We start from the raw sequence: 24270 nt of genomic DNA, 5'->3' as shown, positions 1-24270 counted from the left end.
CTCATCCTCCTCCCCGGCTGCTGCCTCGGGGTCTGCCCTGCCACTCTACTCCTGGCTCACCTTTGGGTTCTCCAGCAGCCACCATGGCTGGGGCTCCCCCTTGGCATGGCACTGTGCAGCTGCTACTGGCAGTGATCCCCAGCAGGTGGTGGGAAGTCAGGGGCGCCAACAGGAAAGCAAGTGGAGCAGGGGCTCAGGCGGCAGCGACATCCCTCGGCAAAAGACTACCCCCTCCCACGGGCCTCAGTAAAATGGTCAAATGTTGACCGGTCCCTGGTGATAAAAAGGTTGGGGACCGCTGCCCTACACAATTTGCCACCTTTGCATCAACAAAAACTTGTCTAGCTCATTGGTTTAAAGTGGTTTGTGACTTGGAAACACTTAGACTCTGCTGCAGATCAGAATTGCCTGATTGTCCTTTTGTTAGTTACAGATTGCTCCTGCTTATGAATGCTGGGAGTGTGAGAGCCAACACTTATGCTCAATCCATATACATCCTGGCTTTTAAGATATTGTTGGAACTATTAGTGAAAATCATCAATTCCTCCCTAAGCCTCTGAAGGAGACAATGATTGGACCTCTACTCAAAAACCTCTGCATTGGCTAGGGATGATGTGCCCAATTACAGATCAATCTCCAATGGATCTTTTCTAGGGAAGGTGATAGTGTGATGACAGAGCAACTCCAAGGCCTCCAGGATGACAAATCTGTCATTGATCCATTTTAGTCTGGTTTCAGGCTTGGGTTTGGTACTGTGTTGGATTTAATTGCACTGGTGGGTGAGCCTTACTTAAAGTGTGGCAGGTGACAATTTTCTCTGTTGACACAGTCAGACCTTTCAGAAGCCTTTGACACAGCTGACCACTCCATTCTTATATATCAGCTTGAATATGGAGTGAGTGCTTTCACTCTCTCCTGGTATGATTTAGGTTAGCTCATTGATTCATGGTGTCTAGTCATGCGAAGAATGAAAATGGGGATAGTTTCTTATATCTTTTACATTCAGAGACAGCCAAGACAATCTGAATATGTCACATGATCATATTATATGCATCTGTTTGCATATTATATCATATTATATGCATCTGTTTGAAGCTATGATGTCACATCTGGCTTACAAGTAGCCAACTGCTATGGATGCAGCTATTTTAACTAATGCAAGGAACATCTCAGCAATACTATAATGATTTAAATATATATATATATATATAAAATTAAAAACATTTATTGGATGATATGACCATATATGGTTATGTTAACCCACATCCCCCAATGGCCAATGATAGGCCTGGAGGGGGTGGGAAAGGGAGGAGCTCCAATCATAACTTAACTGCATGTGGGGTGGTGGTGGCAAGGGATGATGGAGTGGTGGATGCCTGCCCCATCCCTGTTCCTGGTCCAGTGTACTAGGCTGTTGGGCCATTTCTGACATGGAGGGGTGGGGGTGACCTGGTGATGTTACATCCTGTAAGAGTGTTTGCGTGATATTACTTCTGCTAACATTTGACTTCTGGGGGTATGGCAGGGAGGTGTAGCCTGCTGACATAACTCTTGGAGTTTCTTGAAGCCAGAAGAATGTTTCAGGGGGTTCCCAGTGATAAAAAGGTTGAGAAATGCCTGAGGCTTCTGAAGCCAGCTACTATTATTCCCATCATACAGACAGGTATCAGTCTTACCTAGACTAAGGTGCTTAAACTTTCCAACACTATAATCTGAAGTGAATTTTCTGTGGCATTAAAAAACATTACTAAAATGATGCTGAAGAATTTTCAGCAAGGTACTGTGAGATCCCAGGCCATGTCTGCCTGAATCTCAGTGGTAGTGTACTGATGTAATTCTGTGTATCCCTTACATCCAGAACAGCTTTTTGCAAGTGGACGTCTGCAGCTGCAAGCTAGATTGAGAGTACCATATTGTCCGACTGTCATTGCTGAAGGTAATTGAGGTGTAACTATCTTAGTCTCATCTGTAAACTGCTCAAGGAACGGTATAAATGGAGACTTCAATGTCCATGCGGATGCGCTGTCCCCGGGACTTGGCTCGGACCTAGTGTCAGCCATGGTGATGCTGGGGCTCTCGCAATTTGTTGCCGGGCCCACCCATCAGGCCGGCCATACCCTCGATCTGATCTTCGGGGCAGGGATAGAGGTGGTTCTAGATACGACTTTGGCTGTACCATGGTCAGACGATTACGCCCTGCGGGCTCGGATCAAGACTCCACCCCCTCCCCAGTTGGGCGGAGGGCACATTTTTCCCCACCCAAGGAGACTCATGGATCCAATTGGTTTCCAGAATGCTCTGCGGGACCCAAAACCTCCCGGCATCTCGTTAGCGGCCATGGTGGAGGACTGGCAGTCCCGCCTGTTGGCTGCCATAGACAAGATTGCTCCTAGACGTCCTCTCTGCCCTCGACTCAAACGGGCACCCTGGTATACTGGGGAGCTGTGGCAGAAGGCTCGTGACGAGGCTACAAGAACATCTCATCGCACGCTTATGAGGGCGTATGAGATGACAGTGAAACGTGACTTCTTTGCCGCGGAAATTACATCCGCTAGCTCTCGCCTAGCTCAACTATTTAGGGTTGTTAGATCTCTTACCGCCCTGGAAGACGGGCACCAAAATAGTAGGAATTTGACCATCAGCTGTGAGGTATTTGCGAGCCATTTTGCGGATAAAGTCTTGTCGCTCCGCCACTCCCTTCCTGCCACAGTTAATACAATTAATGAACTGGAGGCCTGTTGGCCGCCTTTGGAGGCAATGTTTGATGGCTTCAGGCGGCTCTCTTTACCCGAAGTGGACGGGTTGCTGGGGAGGATGAGGGCGACCACCTGTCCCCTCGATCCCTGTCCATCTTGGCTCCTCAAGGGGAGGGATGGACGGATAGGTGAGCAGCTCAGGGATATTGTTAACTGCTCTCTCCAGTTGGGGGAGTTCCCTGAGGCACTGAAGGAGGTGATGGTGTGCCCTCTCCTCAAGAAGCCATCTCTGGACCCACATGACCCTGCAAGCTACCGCCCGGTAGCACATTTAGCGTTCCTGGGTAAGGTGGTGGAAAGGGCTGCGGTGGACCAGCTCCTAGCATTCCTGGAAGATACTTCAGCGCTCGATCCATACCAGTCTGGCTTCCACCCTGGTCATGGGGTGGAGGCAGTGCTGGTCTCCTTGTTGGATGACCTCCGTCACCAGCTTGACTGAGGCGGCTCTGCTGTGCTAGTTCTATATCCCCCGCAGGGCTTTATGCTCTGCGGAGGCTAACCTATTGGTCGTTCCCGGCCCCAAGGAAGCCCGCCTGGCCTCGACCAGGGCCTTCTCGGTCCTGGCCCCAACCTGGTGGAATGAGCTCCCGGAAGAGCTGAGGGCCCTGCAGGAATTACCAGCATTCCGCAGGGCCTCTAAGACGGAGTTCTTCTGCCAGGCTTATAGTTGAGGCCGGGTGGTAAAGAAGATCAGCCCCCCCCCACAAACTGGCAATAGAGAGTGTCAACCCCCCTCCCGTAGTTGAGGATGCGGAGACTAAATGAGTTAGATTAAGCCATCATTGTTACCACTGTGACCAATTGGTCACCAACTATTGTGAATTTATTGGAACTTATTGTTACCTTATGGTTTTTAGGGGATGGGGTTATGTAAGCTGCCTCGAGCCTTCGGGGGGAGGCAGGATATAAATACAACAACAAAAACAACAACAACAATAATAAATAATTTGCTAAAGTTAAGGGGGGTGGGCTGAGTCCAGGATAGGAAACAGGGGGCATTGGCCCTTTGGCCCTGAACTGACAATCCTTTTTTTGTGGGGGGGGGGATTTCTCCTTCTGCCAAACAAATGACAGGGCGGCCACAGAAAAACCCCTTCTCTCTTAAAATACTGTTCTGGCCAGGGGTTAGACACAGCCAAGCCATGCGTCTTTCTTCTTTGCAGCTCTCTGTAGATTTGAGGCCACTGCACAGCGTTGTTCTGCAGACGAAACTGGATGCTGGTTTGGAGGTTCTTTTGTCTCCTGTTTCACCTGCACAACAGCCCTGTGCAGTAAACCTCAGGTCTTTCAATTCAACAACAACCTGTGTGGGAGGCCTTAAATATTTCTTCTCTTCCACAACCCTGTCCAAAGTAGCCCATTCTGCTTGGGGGGCTGATCTTTATACTATGAAGATGAGCTGTAATTCCAGGAGCTCTCCAGGGCCTCTTCTGCATGATGGATAAGCTGATGAAAATTCACTAAATACATTGTTGTTTTTCTGATCTCTGCACAGAAGAGTGAATTCACTCTGCAAAACTGATTTTGCTCTGCATGGTGAACTGCCTCTTCAGTATTTTAAGCGTCTTTTAAGCATTGTTTCTGAAAGAGGCTTTTCACCAATTCATTTCTCTCCTGCCTATTTCAGACATGCAGAGAAGCTCCTTTGGTTATGCAGATTAGTGACTGCATTAGAGAACAAAGCGGAGTTGGAAAAACTACAGGGGGCAGAGCTATGAATTGTTCCATGCAGAAAACATTGCAACGTAGTTTTTCAACAGACTATATTCAATGCAGAACAACAATTGTAGTATAATAAAGCGGTCTAAACTGGTTGTTTTTTAAACTGTTTTATTTGGCTCCATGCAAAATACCTTCAGGCTACCCCTGGGCTGGAAATATTCCTCGAGTTTTGGAGGTGGGTCTTCAAAATCGTACAATGCCTCAGAGTCCAGCCTTCAAGGAGGCTGCGGGTGCGCTTCTGGGCCTGGAGGAGATGACGTGCCGCTGCCGGGGGGGGGGGAGGAAGCCTTCCCCCCAGCCCCAAAAGCACACCTAGTGCCCGTTGTATTTACTAGTACAATGAGCTTGGCCCCTAGTGTCTATATAAAATAGAAGAATCTGACTGAACCAGAAGAGCCTTCAAAATAAGCATCCAGCACCTGCTGGTTTCAGGTGCAGGCATACATTTGATCTAAAGTTTGGCACTGCAGGACCTGATTAAAAATGCAATCAGAATTGGGCCTGATCACAGTGGGTCTGACCTTGTTTCAACAAAAGATCTTAAAGCATCCATGCTTCTATTTATGTATTCTGTTTTGATGTTACATCTGTCTTGCAGCATATCTTGCCTATGTTAATATCAAATACATATGATAATTTCTATGGATTAGAAATAAATAATACTTCAAACGAGAATTCAATGTCTGGAAGTTAATCAACAGGAGGGGGAGAGAGCTAGGGACGTAAAAATCAAAAGCACCTTGGAAGAACTTGGGAAAACAGATTTAAGGAAGGAAAGCACCGAAAACCTGGAAGTCTATTTAGAGCAGGAAGTGATTTGGATCAACAAAATAAATAGAGTCTATTCAAAGGTGACAGCACGCAGGAAGCTATCAGGAGTTATCTCTGTGCGACCAGAGGAAGAGATCCGGATTGATAAAGTATACAGAGCCTACTTAAAGGCGACTGCAAGCAAGAATCAAGCAAGAGACTTCTTTGGCCCTGACAGAAGGACAACCAGAAATACTCTATGTAGGAATCATCAGGCGTTACTATGGAAAAAAATACAATTTCATTTTCTGCGACCACCTGAAGGATGTGATGAACAGTGGAGCATTCTCCTGGTTTCCTGTGGGAAAGACAGCAGCAGTAACTTTTAGGCCAGGACCAATATATGAAGGGAACTGACTTTATATTATCTAAGACAATAATAGAATATATTCTTATAATAGATTATACTCTCATATGTATCAACAATTACTCTGCTAAGAAAGATGGTAATAACTTCTAGATCAGGATCAATATGTGATGGGAACTGAATATGTATGCTAATATGTATGCTAAAAGAGGATGGCAAACTATACTTCATATGTATTAACAAGACAGCAGCAGTAACTCTTAGGTCAGGGCCAATATATGAAGGGGACCGACCTTATATCACTTAAGATAATAATAGAATATATTCTTATAACAGATCATACTCTCATATGTATTAACAATCATTTCGCTAAGAAAGATGGTAAAAACTTCTAGATTAGGATTAATATGTGATGGGAACTGAATATGTATGTTAAAAGAGGATGGCAAACCATATCAGCTGGTCGCTTTTTTTCCCCCTTTACTTTTCTGTAAATGCTTCATATAATAATAAATAATAAAATTATATTTAAAAAAAGAAAGAAAGAAATAATAACATCTAACTCCTCAGGCAGCTAAAAGAAATGTTGCAATTAACCACAATACCACAACAGCAAGCTTATGAAATGTCTTCTCTTTGCCAGTGCTAAAGGTTTTAATATAGCTGTGACTGTCAAGTTCACTTTGCATCAGTAAAATGGCTGGAGCAGATGGGTCTAATAATGAACACGAGGGAGGGGGGTGTCTGCATTTCAGGATCATTGACAGCGGGAAAACTGTGTTTTTACCCTGTTGCTAAACAACACAGAAGCTCAGTTTGACTTCAATAGCAGATCTATCAGTAGTTTTACTTGCCAAAACATCTAAACAGTTTTCAGTGTTCACTATCTTTCTCATACTATCTCTATGAGACTGAAGTAAGGGGATTATTCCTTTTGGAAATGGAAATTCTGGCCAAGATTTAGATTCATAAATGCATTATGCTGGTTCATACTTCATGTAAATATTAAAACCTCCAAATAATGTTGCCTGATTTACAGTCCTTTCCTTAGCCTATATCGGCACCAGTATATCAGATGTAGCTCCGAGTTGGATTCTAGCCTGAAGACTTGCATGCAAGTGCTAGATGACTGATTGGGTGATTATTCTCCCTTGATCTGCACAACCCAGTTGGACCCACGGTATGCATGTTCCCTGCTTCCCCTCTTCCTGCTCCTTTCACTGGAGTGTTCCCTCTTCAGTTGCCCTGCTGCTTCCCATATTTAAAAGCACTTTAAAACATATTTGTTTTCCACAGACAACTGTTTGTCTCTTTCTGCTGCCCCTTCCTTACTTATCTTATCTGTCAGAGTTACAGCATGAACCTAAAAACCTAAAAGCTGGGTCTTTCTTTTAAAAAACCTTTTATTCGGTACCTGTTGTAGATGCTTTATGTAACATTTGCTTTGTATGGTTTACCAGTAAAAAAGGAAACTTGCAATCTTTCATTCCACTCCCTACTGTATGCCTGTAAGCAAACATCTGGATAACAGTCTGAAATGTCTTAAGATGCTGGCTAACTATTAGAATTCTTACAAACTTGTTTATTAATTTAGTAAAATATTTGTGCTTCCAAGTGGGCTCAAGGTGGTTTCAGGTGCAGGCAACAGAATACATTAAAATAAAAGTGGTGAAACCCAGGCTCTCACAGGTATGTGGGACACATCCCTGCTCTAGAACTCTTTAATCCATCCCCCCTCCTCTCTCTCTCTCTTTCTCACACACACACACACACACACACTAACATAGACACACAAAAACACAGAGATGCAAACCCCTTTCCTCCCCACTTCCCCCTTCCCTCTCTCTCCTTCCCTGACCTACTCCCCAGTCCCTCCCCCCAAGACATACATACACACACACAAACATGCACAGAGTCCTCCCCCCTCCCACCTTGCCTCTTCTCCCAGGAGGGCCCCAGCCTCCTCCAGGCTGAAGTGCAGTGCTTGGGCCTGAGCTGGTGCCATGGCCTGTGCGCCGGCCCCCAGGGGCCTGGTGGGCAGCCACCCCTGCAGCCACTGCACCGCCCCACAACTACCCAGGCCTCCCTGGGCAGCACGGCAGTGGCCCAGCTTCTTCCCACAACAGCACTGCTGCCCCAGATGGCTGCCTGCCATGGCACCCCACAGCTGCCCCAACCTCTTGTGATGCTCTTACTGGGGTGGGGTTATGAACATCATGTCCATACTCATTTCCATTCCAGGGGCAGCGCCAGAAGATGTGTCCCGCATCAACAATAGAGGCAAATAAAATCAGCACCAGCACACTATTACAAAAAAAAAATCAAACAAACCCAACACTGTATCCAAATAAAACAGAAAGTGCAAACATCATTAAATAGTGTATACAGGAGAAACTTACATATTTTCCTAAATATATGAAGAGGAGTTCAAGTGAATATTGGGAGACTTCCAATGTTTTATATCCATGGGGTTGGATCTCACCCAAGTGCCCTTCTTACTACTGCCCACATAGAACATGGCTTTCGAACATCCAGTTTCCATGATCTCCAGCACAAGTGGTCAATGTACTCTCCTCCCTTTTTCATCAGTGGAAAAGCTGGTTGGATTCAACCCATAATTTTGCTCATATGGTAACCCCTTCTGTGACATCTGCTTTATACAGTTCAATACTTATTTCAGACATTCCTGTTGAACTACACTCTGGTTTGTTGGATATGAGATGGAAAAATATGTGTATCCCAGAGCTGTATATAAGCTTGGCTCTTCATTTTTTCAACTGAAATACTGGTCTAAAAAGCCCTACAGCTCCGACTGTAGGATAATGTGTATGCTCCTTCACAAGTGAGTCATTTTTTAGTTTCCTCATTCACGAAAATGGAATGTGTCTTTATTGTCAGAGCAGTCGTTATATTTCCCCTGAAAGATGGATGTGACTCCTTCAGCTTCATATAAATTATTTCTGTTCTATGAAAGGAAGTTCTGAGTTCAGTGGTATTACAAGGATTAATGTTTATATTCATGGAGCTACTGCGTGCCATTTTATACACTTTCCTACACATAGATTCTTCAAGAAAAATAGCATGATGACTGAAACAGGGAACGATCATAGGTTGAGTATGAGCATGCTCAATCAATGACTATCCCAGAAAGACGAAAACACTGCAGGAGCTCTAAGAAGCCTATTCGGATGAACATAAAACTTCAAGAGGAACGAAGAAAGAAAATGGAAATGTCCAGGAAATGGAGGGAAGGACAGAGCTCTAAAGAAGAGTACCTACAGGTTACTAGGCACTGTAGATGAATCATCAGAAAGGCCAAAGCTGAGAGTGAGCTAAGATTGGCCAGGGAAGCCCACTGTAACAAGAAAAGATTTTTCAGTTATGTGAGGAGCAAACGTAAAGTAAAGGAGGCAATAGGCCCACTGTTGGGTGCGGATGGACAAACTCTAAAAGAGGATGCAGAGAAAGCAGAAAGGCTCAGAGCCTATTTTACATCTGTTTTTTCCCACAGGTCAAAGGGTTTAGGCACATCTAGAGATGGCAGTAGCCAAGAGATAGTGTCTGGGTGGCAGGTTGACATAAACAGAGAGGTTGTCGAGAGGCATTTAGCTGCACTGGATGAGTTCAAATCCCCTGGGCTGGATGAAATGCACCCGAGAGTGCTCAAAGAACTTTCCAGAGAACTTGCACAACCCTTGTCCATCCTCTTCGGGATCTCATTAAGGACTGGAGATGTCCCGGAGGACTGGAAGAGAGCAAATGTTATTCCGATCTTCAAAAAAGGGAGGAAGGATGACCCGGGAAAATACAGACCAGTGAGTCTGACCTCTGTTGTGAAGATAATGGAGCAGATATTAAAGGGAGCGATCTGCAAACATCTGGAGGACAATTTGGTGATCCAAGGAAGTCAGCATGGATTTGTCTCCAACAGGTCCTGTCAGACCAACCTGGGTGTAAACTGCACGGAGCTTTTATTCCAACCCCAGATCGATTCAGTCCCTGCCCTGTATACAGAATGCGATTTCCGTTTGGATTTGGGGTGATTTAAGATTTCCTTCTGCAGCAAAAAGGATTGATCCGGAGTGACCCTACCTTTATTGTGCGATATCTTTTAATGCTCAATATTTAAAGGCTGTTTTGAATCTGGGCTCTCCTCCGTGGTAGAAGACCCGTGATTGGCCACAGGTGGTCATGTGACAAATTTGCCTTAAAGGAGAAGCCCCTAATTTCTCTCAACTTCTGTCGGTCACTGCAGGCACCATCTGAGATGAGGCATTGTCTCATGTCTGAGAGAGACAAGGAATAATGCTTCTAAAATGGCACATGGCCATTGAAATTTTTGTAAGCCTTTGAAATGAAAATAAATTAACATTTTTGAATGGCAACACTTTTTAGTTAATCAAAATGTATTAATAAATTATTAAATTAATTATTAATTTTGAATCAATGATTGATTGACTGATTGATTGATTATATGGCATGTGTGTAGTGTAGCCAGAATATCCTACGATTGTAGGATTGCCTCTGAGTCATGACTCTAGTTTTCCTTTGTGATCTCCTATCCCAATAGTAACCAAGGCTAACCCTGCTTAGCTTCTGAGATCCATCAAGGTTCTTTCTGCTTATTGTTAGATTTAACAGGCAGAGCCAGAGTGTGCTACTGTGGAAGAGAATGGTTAAGGTTAAATCTCTACTGCTATTTTGTGGTGCACTGTTTTAATTAAGGGTTTTTATGGTTTTAAGCATTGTAAATTATTGTATTTTGATGATGTTCAATTGTAAGCTGCCATGAGCCAACCTTGGCCAAGGGGGAGGGGGGCAACAAATCTAAACATATAAATAAAAACAAACAAACACTTGCTAGCAGGTATGGCCAATGTTGTGTTTTGACACATTTTGGGGTTAACCATTTGAGGGCTGTTTCTTTGTAGTAACTATATTTCCAGAGTTCTCCGAGTATGGAATACTTTTTGAATTCCTTGTCAAGTCCAAACACTTTTTAAAATAACAGTAGACACACCCACATTTTGGGTAATTCCAAAGAAGTTTAACTGGAGGTTTACCTCATAGGAATCCTTATTTGATTTGTATTTTTCTATCCAACATAGTTGGTTCATATAAACATTATCAGGAACGTCTGCTTTCTGGAAAGATAAAAAATAAATGTGAGGTTTACATGGTAAAACCCCAAAACAATTTAGTTAAAAATAGTCACTGAAAGGGGCCAAATTATGGCTTCTATATTATACAGCTGAACTGCTATATTAAACAGCTGACCTGCTTGCTAGTTTAGCCCAAAACATTTTGTAAATATTTCCCTTCAAAAATTACTGCTGATAAATAGCACAACATAATATTTTCTCCCAAATAAAGCTGTATCTTGAGGAACTGTATAAAGGATGTTGTCATTCTCTAAAGAAATTCTCTTCAAGTAAGATAATCTAATAATATGCAAATAAACAACAACAACACAATGGAAAATGATATATGAAAATCATTCAAACACAGCCAATTTCCTGGATGCAAGGCCACCTGAGGAAAAAAGAATTTACAAGAAGCTTCCTCAATCATTTTAACTCTAACTAAAAATACATCTATATGGAGGGAAAGTGGCATGGTCTAGCCCATTCTTGTCAGATATCAGAAGTTAAGCAGGGTCAGTACTTGGAAGGGAGACCACCACCAAGGAAGACTGGAGATGTAGGCAATACCAAACCACCAGTGCTTTTCACTTGCCTTGAAAGCTAATTGCTGGGATGGCACTTTACGCACAGTTAAAAAGACATCCATAATTTCCCAAAGAGACTAAGGTAGTTTCTACACAAGAAGGGGCTTGTATAGTTCCCCCATTGCTGGTAAGGCTGCAAATAAAGCACTGTGACCATGGGACTTCCACATGGCAGGTTTCCCTGCAGTTTCCCAGCTTTACCCTCCCTCAAAATGGACATCCCTCCCCCATGGCTACTGGGCTTTTGCAACTTAAAAACCTTGGAACTAGAGTATTGTTATAGTTATATTGTTATAACAAGAAAAGTATGGATTCTCGAAAGTCTCAATTTTAGCTTAAAAAAATAAGCAAACTTCTAGCCTCTTCTGTGGAACAAATATGCCTTTTTCCTTACATTGCCAAAAAGACAGGGACTAGAGACTTACTATAAAAATGAAATTTGAGAATTCAGAGAACCTGTTAATCAATTATTACAATAGTATAGTGCCATTTAAAAAAATAAAGTTTCAGGAAGAAGAAACAGGGGGCGCATGGACAAGGTCACTGAAAAGGGGTAAGAAAATTTCAAATTCTCTCACCCACAGTAGTTTTGGAACATAGCAAGTTTGAAAAAGATGATGGAAAAGTTACTGAAACCCTTGAAAGTGCATGAATGCATCACAATACTGTGGAGAAAGGGGGGGAAATGCTTTCAAGAGTGCTGAATTCAGGGCAGATAACACATGCAGAAATGACCTTAACACCTGTAGCAAAATCCATTCCAAATAATTTTTACCTAGCTCTAATGCAGCGATGCTGATTGTTCTGTCTTCCCAGCAAAAACTGGGAGAATATTCACTATTTATGGAATAGGGGGAGAAGACTAAGGTTGTGTACTGAAAAGGGTGTCATGGAGAGCAAATAGTGATTGATTCACTATGAGCATAGATTGTTAATGAGTCCATATTAACGGAAAGTGATTTGTCAATTCACTGTTGATATTATCAAGCAAGCTGAGCTCATGATGAGTTGCTAAAAATACAGTCACTCTGCTACGAGCATGGTAACCATGAGGTTACCAAAAGGGTTCTATGATGTGTCCTTTGTTCTGAACTTGCAGCTATACATCAAAATCATGAACATTTAAATGGAATCTTCTTTCGACTACTCCAAGCAATAGAAAAAGTCAAAGGAATTAATCCTATTTCAATAGGCTTACAGTGGAATCAATAATTAATTTAATAATTTATTAAATACATTTTAATTAACTAAAAAGTGTTGCCATTCAAAAATGTTAATTTATTTTCATTTCAAAGGCTTACAAAAATTTCAATGGCCATGTGCCATTTTAGAAGCATTATTCCTTGTCTTTCTCAGACATGAGACAATGTCTCATCTCAGATGGTGCCTGCAGTGACACATGCATGCAGAATCTAAAAACAAAGTATTTCTTTTTTCTTATTGTTTTATTTATATGCAGATGTATGTAGATTTATGCAATTCATTGATGTAATAAATTAATCAAGTGATTAAATAAAACTTATACCATTACTTGACTGTTGATTCATATCCTTGCATGATGGAAACAACTTAATTTCATAAATTATGCAAGAAAAATTCTTAGCTTTGCATTGTCAGAGGAATTGTTTCAGTACAGATAATCCAGAATCTCATTATGGAATTTCCCCAGATATCATAAGAAATCTATGGAGGAAATGATGAACACAAAGAATGGAGCCTACATCTAGGAAGATAAACAAGTAAAAGTTTTATGATATGATTAATGGTGTGAGGTCATAGCTAAGAACTGCTTTGTTTAAAAGGCTTAAATTCCAGGGCAAGGGGAAAGCATAGGTCAAGAAATGCTACAGAAGTTTTACTTTTCAAATCCACTTTTAAAATAATAAGCATTAAAAATCACCAGGTTATTTCACAGAAGAATGTTTCACAGATCACATACTATCTATTTTTTTCTTTTTTACAAAATTGCCACTCTGGAATAGCTTTATGATAGGACTGAATGTCACAAGCTTTGCTACTGAATGAAAAATTGTAATCCTTTACTTGACAGTAAATCTCAGTGAATTGAGTTGAACAACTTTCAAGTAAATTTACATATGATCAATCTGAAAACTCTTTTAAACAAATGAGTTTTTTTTTCTGGCTTCAATTCAGAAACTTTATTCTTGCCCAGACATAAAATCAATATCAAATATTATTAACTTTTAAAGCATCATCAATGGAATTACTGGCAAAGAAATCAGTTAAAGATTTCTTTGCCAGTAATTCCATTGGATCGACACCAAAATCATATTCTGCTAGTAGAACTAAAAAAGGGATTTTCCTTGATTTTTCTTTTTCATTGCAAACTCCATATTGTACCCTATACAGTTCCTGAGATTCCACTGACCTTAAAGAACATTTTATGAAGTGCAGTGGATACAGTGGATATGTAGAGGTGAAAAAGATCTGATAGGTAGTAAGTTAATTAATTCTGAAACACTTTTTTGATGCTAGCTTAGCCTTTCTCTGCCCCAGTGATCATCACTGTCCATGGTGAGGAGCAGATCTGGTCAGTGTTACAGATTTTAGGCTCTTTGCTTTATTGTATATAACTTAGTAGGAGTCTCTAAAAATTAAGCCAGTACCTATCCCCATAGCCTTGATCTGGATTCCGTTTCTTGGTCATGCTGGAGTATGACAGAACGTGGGGGGGGGGGTAGTGGATGTAGAATGTTTGGAAATGGCTTTTATATAGAACCATTTCATCCCATCCTTTAGGTTACCTTAAGAATGGTCTAAAGATGTGCACATTTTAAAATAAATTTTTAAACTAGGAGGAAAGAAATGCCATGAAGATCATTAAATTCAGGAAGGGTAACCGTTAGAGGAACTTTAAACCATACAGGCAGGTATCAACTAGAATACTAGTCATATCCAAATATTAGATATACTGTCATTAATTTTTCAATCTGGATTATTACTTATAATAATTTTGAGGTATTTTCATTCAGATTTTGATTCTGTCCAGTGCCATACTTACTCTGAGGCCTGCCAAATACAGTTCCAGCTTCTTATTAAGTAGGACATAGATGGCAAGAGTGTGGCAGGCTCTGTTAGAAAGGATAGTATTGATCACATCACTGTTCTTATAGCCCAGCTTTTCAGTCATGTAGAGCAGCACACATTGGCTGATATCTTCTAAGTGGATTCTACAAAAAGAGAAATGGGAACAAGTAAATTTTCCTTTTAAAAACAGGATCAGAACTGTAAAATAATGGAACAGCTCAGGAGATCTCTCCCTCCCCCAGGACCTGGAAAGGCTGCAGACTGCAGGGAAGGGAGCTCACTGGCAGGGGCAGTTTTCATGTGGCAGGGATCTGCAGCCTCTGAGCCTTGGAGGGAGGTGGAAGGAGGAAGGGGTGGTCAGGAGTGGGAGATGAAAGGTGATTGGCTGGCTGCTGGACAGACAGGCAAGCCAGTTGGAGGAAGAGACACTCAGGGGTGGGACTGCCACCCTGAATGGGTGTTAAGCACTGAGTGGCACTTAAGCCATGAGACATGCTACTCCTCCAAGGCCCTACCAGAAATATATAGTGGAACAGATATCTGTAGTTAATTGTTTTTGAAGCCTGCCATTAAAATGCCTGTAATTAATTGCCTTCAGAAAACTGAGAGTAAGTCAGTTAGTGATAATAAGATCTTTAAAAGTCATAGGGAATTATCTGAATGCAAATATTTCTTAACCCCTTTTCTTCATTCCTCATATATATTTTTCAGCTGTCTCTCTACTCTCCCGGTAAAGCCAATACAACCACCAAGTAAAAGTGTACATGATGAATAATGCTAAGTTTCATGAAAGTAATATGACATGAAGAATTTCTTGGTGACTGTGTCCTTCCTTATCCTGACATGGTTGTCTTTGTTAATTTTCACTCAGATTGTAAATATTATCTGATCTGCTCAGCTGACATGTCAATCAGGCACAACACATTTTTCTTTGCTTGACAATATCCTTCAAGAACATCAGAAAGATTTCATACTTTGGCTCATTCAAAATCAGTTCCAACCAATGCACTCAAGTGTCACTGGAATTAATTTTGTTATTCTTGTTCCATCTTTAATCTTTACTTTGCTTCACTGACATAAACTGATGATTTTTGTCTAAAGATTTTGTCAGAAGGTAGTCATATTGATCTGGATTCAAGTCCAGTAACACCTTTGGGACAAACAATATTTTTGGAGTATAAGCTTTATGGAAGCTTTGACACTCCAAAGCTCATACTCTGAAAAGCTTGTTGGTCTCTAAGGTGCTCCTGGACTTGAAACTAGCTGTTCCCTTCAGTTGACTTTGACACTGTGGATCATGTTATTCTGTCACATTATCTTTAAAATTCTGCTTGCGTATGAGAGTTAAGTCTGCATTGGTTTTGTTTGTGTTTTTTTGGCAGAGGGTGGCCTCTGGGAATGGACACGTTTTAAATTAATTGCACATTTATAAAAAAAAAACATCCTATAGTTGCTTTTTTACCCCACACAGTGACTATAATGCCCTAGTTTGTGCCATAAGGCAGTGGTCTCCAACCCCCGGTCTGGGGACCGGTCCTGGTCTGTGGATCAGTCAGTACTAGGCCGCAGCTCCTCCTCATCCTCCTCCCCGGCTGCTGCCTCGGGGGCTGCCCTGCCACTCTGCCACCAGCTCATCTTTCCTGTGTCCACCATGGCTGGGGCTCGCTCTCAGCGTGGCACTGCACAGCTGCTACTGGCAACGCCCCCCAGCGGATGGCAGGAAGTCATAGGGAATTATCAGGAAGTCAGGGGCACCGGCAGGAAAGCAAGCCGAGCAGGGGCTCAGGCAGCAGCCACGTCCCTAAGCCAAAGACTACTCACCCCCGGGTCTCAGTAAAATTGTCAAGCGTTGACCGGTCCCCGGTGATAAAAAGGTTGGGGACCACTGCCGTAAGGCATAATTTGAAATGTCCAGTTAGGATTAGGACTGTTCAGAGTCACTGTTTAATCTGATGGTTCACATTAATAAATAGCTATCTGGGTATAGAAAGAGAATTCAGACCTTCATCAGACATTTTGGAAGACATATGAGAACCATGTGTAGGTTGTTGTCACTTTTTATTACAGCACATTTTCCCCATCGGCAAATTCATACAATGAGACGGACATGTGCAGTCATCATGTGGGATGATACACGTCTTTCACTGTTTTGCTATATGCACAAGGGGATGCTGCAAGGGTTAGGAAATTCAGAATGTTTGAAGTGCCCCAAAGATTAAGCAGGTCTGACAGTGATTCACTGCATCCTCCTGCCTCCTCTACTAAAGCAGTCATTTTTTACTTCTGCGGTTCATTTACCCACCACTTTGGTGGCTAGAAGCCAGCTCCTAATTTCCTTATAATAACAATAATGTTTATATCCATCAAGCAAAATCTGAACTAGAGACTTCAGAAAGGTACCAGCCTCCTCTGCTATATTAATATGCAGCCATGTGTTACATAACCCTCATTACCATAGTAACTAGCACCTCATAATTACTGAAGGTTTTTATCCTCACAAAACCCTTGCTGAGGTTGGGAAATATCATCCCACACATTAACAGGGCCAGAACAAAGGCACAGAGAAAGCAATGCAACTCCCCAAAGGCTTTGCCATAGATCTCAGCCTGATACAGGAATTGTTCTCAGCAATCCTAAAACCAGCTCCCGTGTACTAACCCTAAGATGGTTTTTCTTCTCAAAGTGGTGTGTCTCTCATTTCAGCTAGCTATGACTTTGGAGGAATTTTATCCCATTGGCAGAGCAACTTTACCTGGTATCCTCTGTGTTTTATGCTTTACCTGTTTGGATATGTGACACTGTTTAGTGGTTTGCCATTTTCATTAAGCCATCGATTTGATAAAGCTTGTTGGATGTTTGGCCTCTTTATAGGATCTGGCTCTAACAGAGATCGTAGGAAGTTTATAGCTGCTGCAAAGACATGGAGGAAAAAGCAAGTGTCACCTGTCTTGTAGCTGAACCCAGCAGCTGAATAATAATGGCAAGTAACCTTACAAAAATGTTTTAACCCAGAAATATACTATCCACAGCATTTTAATTATGACTCGGAGAAGCAATCTAATCTGAATGCATACTGGACTTTTTGCAGGCTTTTGAAGAGAATACTGATCATACAGATTAGACAGCTTAATGCCTTGTACTCAGGTGTCCCAAGAAGTGAATGGGTAGTCATTGCAGGCAAGAATATTTCACAGGCACATGAAACCCATCAGATCAAATAGGTTGATAGGGGGGCAAAGGCATCTTTCTTACTTGCACATGCGCGTTTGCACACACAATTTGCTTCAATGAGAGAGAAAGGTGAGAACTTGTGTGTTGTCTCAAATGAGCTTTGGATACATTCAGAAAGAAATCTATATAGAGTACTATTTCATATAGTTTGAACTCTCACCCTCTCTCTCAAAGTATAGGATGCAATCCACTTAAAACTTAAAATCTAAAAATCCACTTAAACAATTGTAAAATTATCAATGACTATGTTCACGTATAATGACAATTCAAAGGGGTTTGTTTTTGTTTTTTACAATATTGAGTTTTATAAGTCCATTTTTGAATTTTAAGGATTCATTAGGGTACTCTGCAAAAGGAAGTATAATAGATACAAATTATGTGCATCTGGAAAAATCATAAGTAAAGGAACCCACTGAATATTGAAAAGATATAACAAAACAACATCTGATTAATTATTCATAGTTTATAAAATATTTATACCGAAAATTACTCTTTTGGGCAAGTTTCAATTTACCACAACTATCTGAAGTAAATCACTGTATACTGATGCAAACGGAGCCCCATGATGACCTCAGAGTGAAAATTCTTTTTCCTTCTTGTTTCCCACCCTCCCACTGTCCATGTTCTGCCCCACTATTGTCACTACTCTTTCCTCACCCCAGTCCCACTGCTGTTATTTTGGCAATGTTTACTGGAGCTACTATTCAACCCCACACAATGGTGGTCAAGATCTTCTAATTTCCCTCTCCCTCCTTTGATTTTGCTGTAAAGTTGGAGTAGTGATATCTCAGCCTGCCAAGTGAGACCATGAGCTGGGAGATAGGAGGAGTGTGATCCCATTGATGCATAGGTATCTGCTCTCTAAAATTCTGCATCCATGTTTAATTATACATTTTTTTCACTTCTGCTTCTAAGTGAATAGTTTAATATCCATTGGAGTGAATGGTCTATCTATTTTAACTCAGTCTCTTAGATCTCCACTTTCCAAGTTGACAGTCTTCTTAGTCTTGAAACTGATTGGTAATATAGCAACCACTGAATGTTCATTTCTTCAACTCTAATTATCTTTCTAGAACTTGATCTTCCTCATGTTGTTGTACATTTAAAAACACTTTTATTTCTCGTGTTTGTATAAGCCTTTATAGGGGATATGAGTGGAGAGTTTAAAGGGTTCAATAAATTCCAGTGTGTAAACCATATTCTCCAAAGTTCTTCTCTAATGATATCACTCCTTTTTCATTGGTATCAATTCCAAATTTTGCCCGGTCACTTTAATTCCCATATATTTAATGGAAGTGCATTCTAAACTCTTTATATCATCTTCTTGTTGCATTAAAAATTAATTATAAGTTTTGCCTTCTTCCTCTTGATTTTATACTCTGAGAAGAATCCAAATTCTTCAGTATGATCCATTATGTATTATAATGATTTTGGGGATTCAAGATTGTTAGAACCACATTTATTTTAAATTCTACATCTTCCAATTTTATTCCTTTGGGGCTTATGTCTGGAACATTAAAATACAAATAAATAAAGTATATAACATAAATTGTACAGGCAGTGTGCCTCCCATGCCTAGTCTAGGTGCAACTAACACCTGCACCTTCAGTTAGGAATTTCAGGATGATTTTTGATGCCTCTCTTTTTATGGAGGCTCAGGTCATTCATGTAGCCCGGATGGCATTTTTTCATCTTTGCCAAGCATGACTACTATTGCCCTACCTGTCCACGGAACACTTGGCTAGAGTGATCCATGCCACGGTCACTTCCAGGTTAGACTACTGTAACTCGCTCTATGTGGGCCTTCCCTTGGCTTTGATCTGGAAATTGCAGCTGGTACAAAATACAGCTTCAAGGGTCCTTACTAGAACACCTTGGAGGACCCATATTCAGCTGGTACTAAAACATCTGCACTGGTTACCAGTCTGCTTCTGAGTCAAGTTCAAGGTTTTGGTTTTAACCTTCAAGGCTATATGCAGTTTGGGTCCTTCCTATCTGTGGGACAGCTTATCTGCTTATGTCCCCAGCAGAACACTTTGCTCTGCGGGTACAAACCTACTGGTTGTCCCGGACCCCTGGGACATTCACCCAACCTGGTGGAATGAGCTCCCAGGAGACCTACGAGCCCTGAAGGAGCTATAAACATTCCACAGAGCCTATAAGACGGAGCTCTTCCACCAGGCTTTTGATTGAGGCTGGGGGGGAAGAGCTGTCCCGGGATTTATGAACTGGAGGTCCCCATCTAGAGGAAGGTGCTATGTTGTACCAGAGTACGGATGCAGTTGGGGTAGGTGATCTACCAACTGGGATAGTGGAAGAATATTGTTTCCACTATCTGTTGGAGTTTTTAGATAGTACTTTTATTTTATTGGGGATTAATTGAAGGGGTTTTATGGAAATTGTTGCATTTTATTCTTTTATCCTATTTTAAGTCACCTAAGACTGACTGTGTCGGGAAGGGTAGGGTATAAATTAATTAATTATAAATAAATTAATTAAACATTTATATAAAAATAGAATTAAAGTCTAAAGTTTAAAGTCTGGAACATTTTAATGTTCCTGTTCAGGTTGCAATTTCCCTGGACCCCTCACTCTGGCCTTTTTCAATTTACAACTGGCCCACAATTTACTTCCAGGCCCAATTTAAGGTGCTGGTATTGACCTTTAAAACTCTACATAATTTTTAATCAGAATACCTTAAGGACTACCTTCTCCCATATTGAACCTACCTATCCACTATGGTAATCTTTGGAAGCCTTGCTTTGGATGCCACTACTATCTAAAGCTAGATGGGTGACAACCTAGGAAAGAGCCTTCTTGGTCATGGTGGCTGTACCTTCCCAGGGAGATTTGTCTGTTTCCCTCTATTGTTGTTTTCTGCCAGTGGGTGAAGACTACTTTGTTTTGTTTGTTTGTTTGTTTGTTTGTTTGTTTATGGTTGGATTTCTATCCTGTCACTTCTCAAAAAGGCTCGTAGTGGGTTACAAAGTAAAAACCATAAAACCCCAAAATAACCGTACCCCCTAACAGCAGAGGCAAGACTGGTGTAAAACAATTCCCTCATCCCCGTTCCACAGCCACCCCAGACGGGATGCACAAATGTAAGTGTGGGGACTTGATCCCATGGAGAGGCCCAACTGATCTTAAGCCCTGGCCTCACCCAAAGACCTGGTGGAAGAGCTCCATATTGCAGGCCCTTTGGAACTGTAAAAGCCTCGACAGAGCCCTCAGCTTTCGGAATTAATTCCACCAGTTCGGGGGCAGGAGTCCTACAGGGAGGTTAAGGAGACAAGCAGTCCCTCAGATATGTAGGGCCCAAGCTGCGAATGGTCTTAATGGTTAATATCAATACCTTGAACCTGATCTGTTAACAATGAGAGGCTGGGCAGGGGCAAATTCCTCATGTAGAAACAGTCTTCAAAAATGTAGGCCCTGTGGTTTGGTAGGGAAGGTACAGGTGAGGAAGCACAACTGCCCTATCTGGTTGGGATGCAACTTGGACATGATCCTTGACACATCCCCTCCATGGAGGAACAGATCACAGGACTAGCTCAGCTGGCATTCTTCCATCTGCACCAAGCCAAACTACTAGCACCAGGCACCAGAACATCTAACCACAGTGATCCAAACAACAGTCACATCTAGGCTAGATTTTTGTTCTATGCAGGTGTTCCCTTATCCCTGATTTGGAAACGTCAGCTGGTGCACGATATGATATTTGCCTGATAGCTTGATTTCAATGCTCATGCAGAATGTCTGTTAATTATCTGCAAATGTAGAATGTATTTCTCTTCCCTCCCCACTTCTGATGGCACAGTGGGTATCTGCATGAATATTGAACACTTTCCTAATATAAGGATTGATATTTTAAAGGGGAAGACAACACAACATTGTGATTAGCTTGACAGAACTCAACTACTTTTTCATATTACAAATACTAACAAATTCAGTTTTAATACTATCTGACAGTTTCACCAGACATAAAAACGGAACTAAACTTAACGTTTTTATTTATTGTACTATGTACATAGTTGTGAGCTTGCACGTCTGGATACTCCCCCATGTCAAAAAATTCACAGAATCACAGAATCACAGAGTTGGAAGGGGCCATACAGGCCATCTAGTCCAACCCCCTGCTCAACGCAGGATCAGCCCAAAGCATCCGAAGAAGAAGAAGAAGAAGAAGAAGAAGAAGAAGAAGAAGAAGAAGAAGAAGAAGAAGAAGAGTTGGTTCTTATATGCCGCTTTTCCCTACCTGAAGGAGGCTCAAAGCGGCTTACAGTCGCCTTCCCATTCCTCTCCCCACAACAGACACCCTGTGGGGTGGGTGAGGCTGAGAGAGCCCTGATATCACTGCTCGGTCAGAACAGCTTTATCAGTGCCGTGGCGAGCCCAAGGTCACCCAGCTGGCTGCATGTGGGGGAGCGCAGAATCGAACCCGGCATGCCAGATTAGAAGTCCGCACTCCTAACCATTACACCAAACTGGCTCTCTAAAGCATCCAAGAAAAGTGTGTATCCAACCTTTGCTTGAAGACTGCCAGTAAGGGGGAGCTTGCAATTGAACATCAAAATACAATAATTTACAATGCTTAAAACCATAAAAACCCATAATTAAAACAGTGCACCACAAAATAGCAGTAGAGATTTAACCTTAACCATTCTCTTCCACAGTAGCACACTCTGGCTCTGCCTGTTAAATCTAACAATAAGCAGAAAGAACCTTGATGGATCTCAGAAGCTAAGCAGGGTTAGCCTTGGTTACTATTGGGATAGGAGATCACAAAGGAAAACTAGAGTCATGACTCAGAGGCAGGCAATGGCAAAACACCTCCAAATGTCTCTTATTTTTTATTTTATTTTTTTTATTAGATTGTCTAGCAACCCGACAATCCTACAATCGTAGGATATTCTGGCTACACTACACGCATGCCATATAATCAATCAATCAATCAATCAATCAATCAATCAATCAATAATTGATTTAAAATTAATCAACAATTAATTTAATAATTTATTAAATACATTTTAATTAACTAAAAAGTGTTGCCATTAAAATATGTTAATTTATTTTCATTTCAAAAGCTTACAAAAATTTCAATGGCCATGTGCCATTTTAGAAGCATTATTCCTTGTCTCTCTCAGACATGAGACAATGTCTCATCTCAGATGGTGCCTGTAGTGACCAACAGAAGTTGAGAGAAATTAGGGGCTTCTCTTTTAAGGCAAGTTTGTCACATGACCACCTGTGGCCAATCACGGGTCTTCTACCATGGAGGAGAGCCCAGATTCAAAACAGCCTTTAAATATTGAGCATTAAAAGATATCGCACAATAAAGGTAGGGTCACTCCGGATCAATCCTTTTTGCTGCAGAAGGAAATTTTAAATTGCCCCAAATCCAAATGGAAATCGCATTCTGTATAGAGGGCAGGGACTGAATCGATCTGGGGTTGGAATAAAAGCTCCGTGCAGTTTACACCCAGGTTGGTCTGACAGGACCTGTTGGAGACAAATCCATGCTGACTTCCTTGGATCACCAAATTGTCCTCCAGATGTTTGCAGATCGCTCCTTTTAATATCTGCTCCATTATCTTCCCCACAACAGAGGTCAGACTCACTGGTCTGTATTTTCCCGGGTCATCCTTCCTCCCTTTTTTGAAGATCGGAATAACATTTGCTCTCTTCCAGTCCTCCAAGACATCTCCAGTCTTTAAAGAGGTCCCTAAGATGATGGACAAGGGTTGTGCAAGTTCTCCAGAAAGTTCTTTGAGCACTCTCAGGTGCATTCCCTGCATATGGAAAACTCGCTTATAATGTAAATGGGTTCTAATCTGGCCTTCTCAAAAGGTAGTGTTCTACATGCTGGAAGTTTTATTTGGTGGAAGAACTTCACATTATATTGCATGTATATGTTAGAGAGAGAGAATGACACATGAGGATTGGACTGGCACGAGTCCCCAGTGTTCTCCAGACAGGCCAGAACCACCCCCACACACACACACACACACCAGACATCTTATATAAACAAACTGAAACAAACCCAAATGACAAAGGCCCCATAGTTTTTGCCTTCTAATTCACTCTTCTTGGCAACCTTTTTGGAGCATAAATATACACATACTCCTTCACATGCAAAATTATAATGCATGTATTTTAAGTGCTTGAAAGAGGCCCTGATGCAGTCTTGGTTATCCATCATGCAATTTTAAAGAGATGTACCCAAAGACAGTATATGTATATAACGTCATACGATGCACATATGTATATTGCTTCCAATATTCTACTTCTGTTCAAGTTAGCTTTCTCTTCCCTGTTCTGGGTCAGTTATGTGACATCTGGAAATATTTGTTCTTTGCTAAACATGGAACAGATGTGCTATCCACCTCCTGAAGTCACTTTGGCAAAATGTGGAACCACTGTTCCGAGCCAATTGAGTAGCCAGCATATATTTATTAAGGCATAAGTGCTTTAAGATGTAACCACATCATTCCAGATTCCAGAACTGCTTCCTGTTTTATGTGCAAAATAACTAAAGGTCATCTCCCATGTTACAGTTCTTTGTTTTTTCTCTCATGTGAGCATAATTGTGATGTGGGAAGAAAAATACCACTAGCTTTGGCAGGCTTATATCTGCACTGACATGGATATAAAACCAGCCTATGGTTGAT

The 24270-nt window shown here is 41.6% G+C and overlaps 1 protein-coding gene across 2 annotated transcripts in view; it reads right to left on the bottom strand.

Annotated features, from left to right (window-relative positions):
• HUNK (hormonally up-regulated Neu-associated kinase) overlaps positions 1–24270 on the bottom strand; it is an 87422-nt gene that overhangs the window by 3808 nt on the left and 59344 nt on the right. Inside the window, exons 6-8 of one of the 2 annotated variants that reach the window (XM_077342538.1) lie at positions 17152–17281; positions 14346–14514; positions 10659–10739 (exon numbers count right to left, since the gene is read on the bottom strand). In XM_077342538.1, coding sequence (XP_077198653.1) covers positions 10659–10739; positions 14346–14514; positions 17152–17281 — 380 coding nt within the window. The remainder of the gene's footprint in view (positions 1–10658; positions 10740–14345; positions 14515–17151; positions 17282–24270) is intronic. The other variant, XM_077342539.1, reaches the window with a different exon arrangement.

This window comes from Paroedura picta, chromosome 6, assembly GCF_049243985.1.
Source record: "Paroedura picta isolate Pp20150507F chromosome 6, Ppicta_v3.0, whole genome shotgun sequence".
In the NCBI taxonomy this organism is placed as follows: Eukaryota; Metazoa; Chordata; class Lepidosauria; order Squamata; family Gekkonidae; genus Paroedura; species Paroedura picta.
This window is presented reverse-complemented; position numbering and strand designations above follow the sequence as displayed.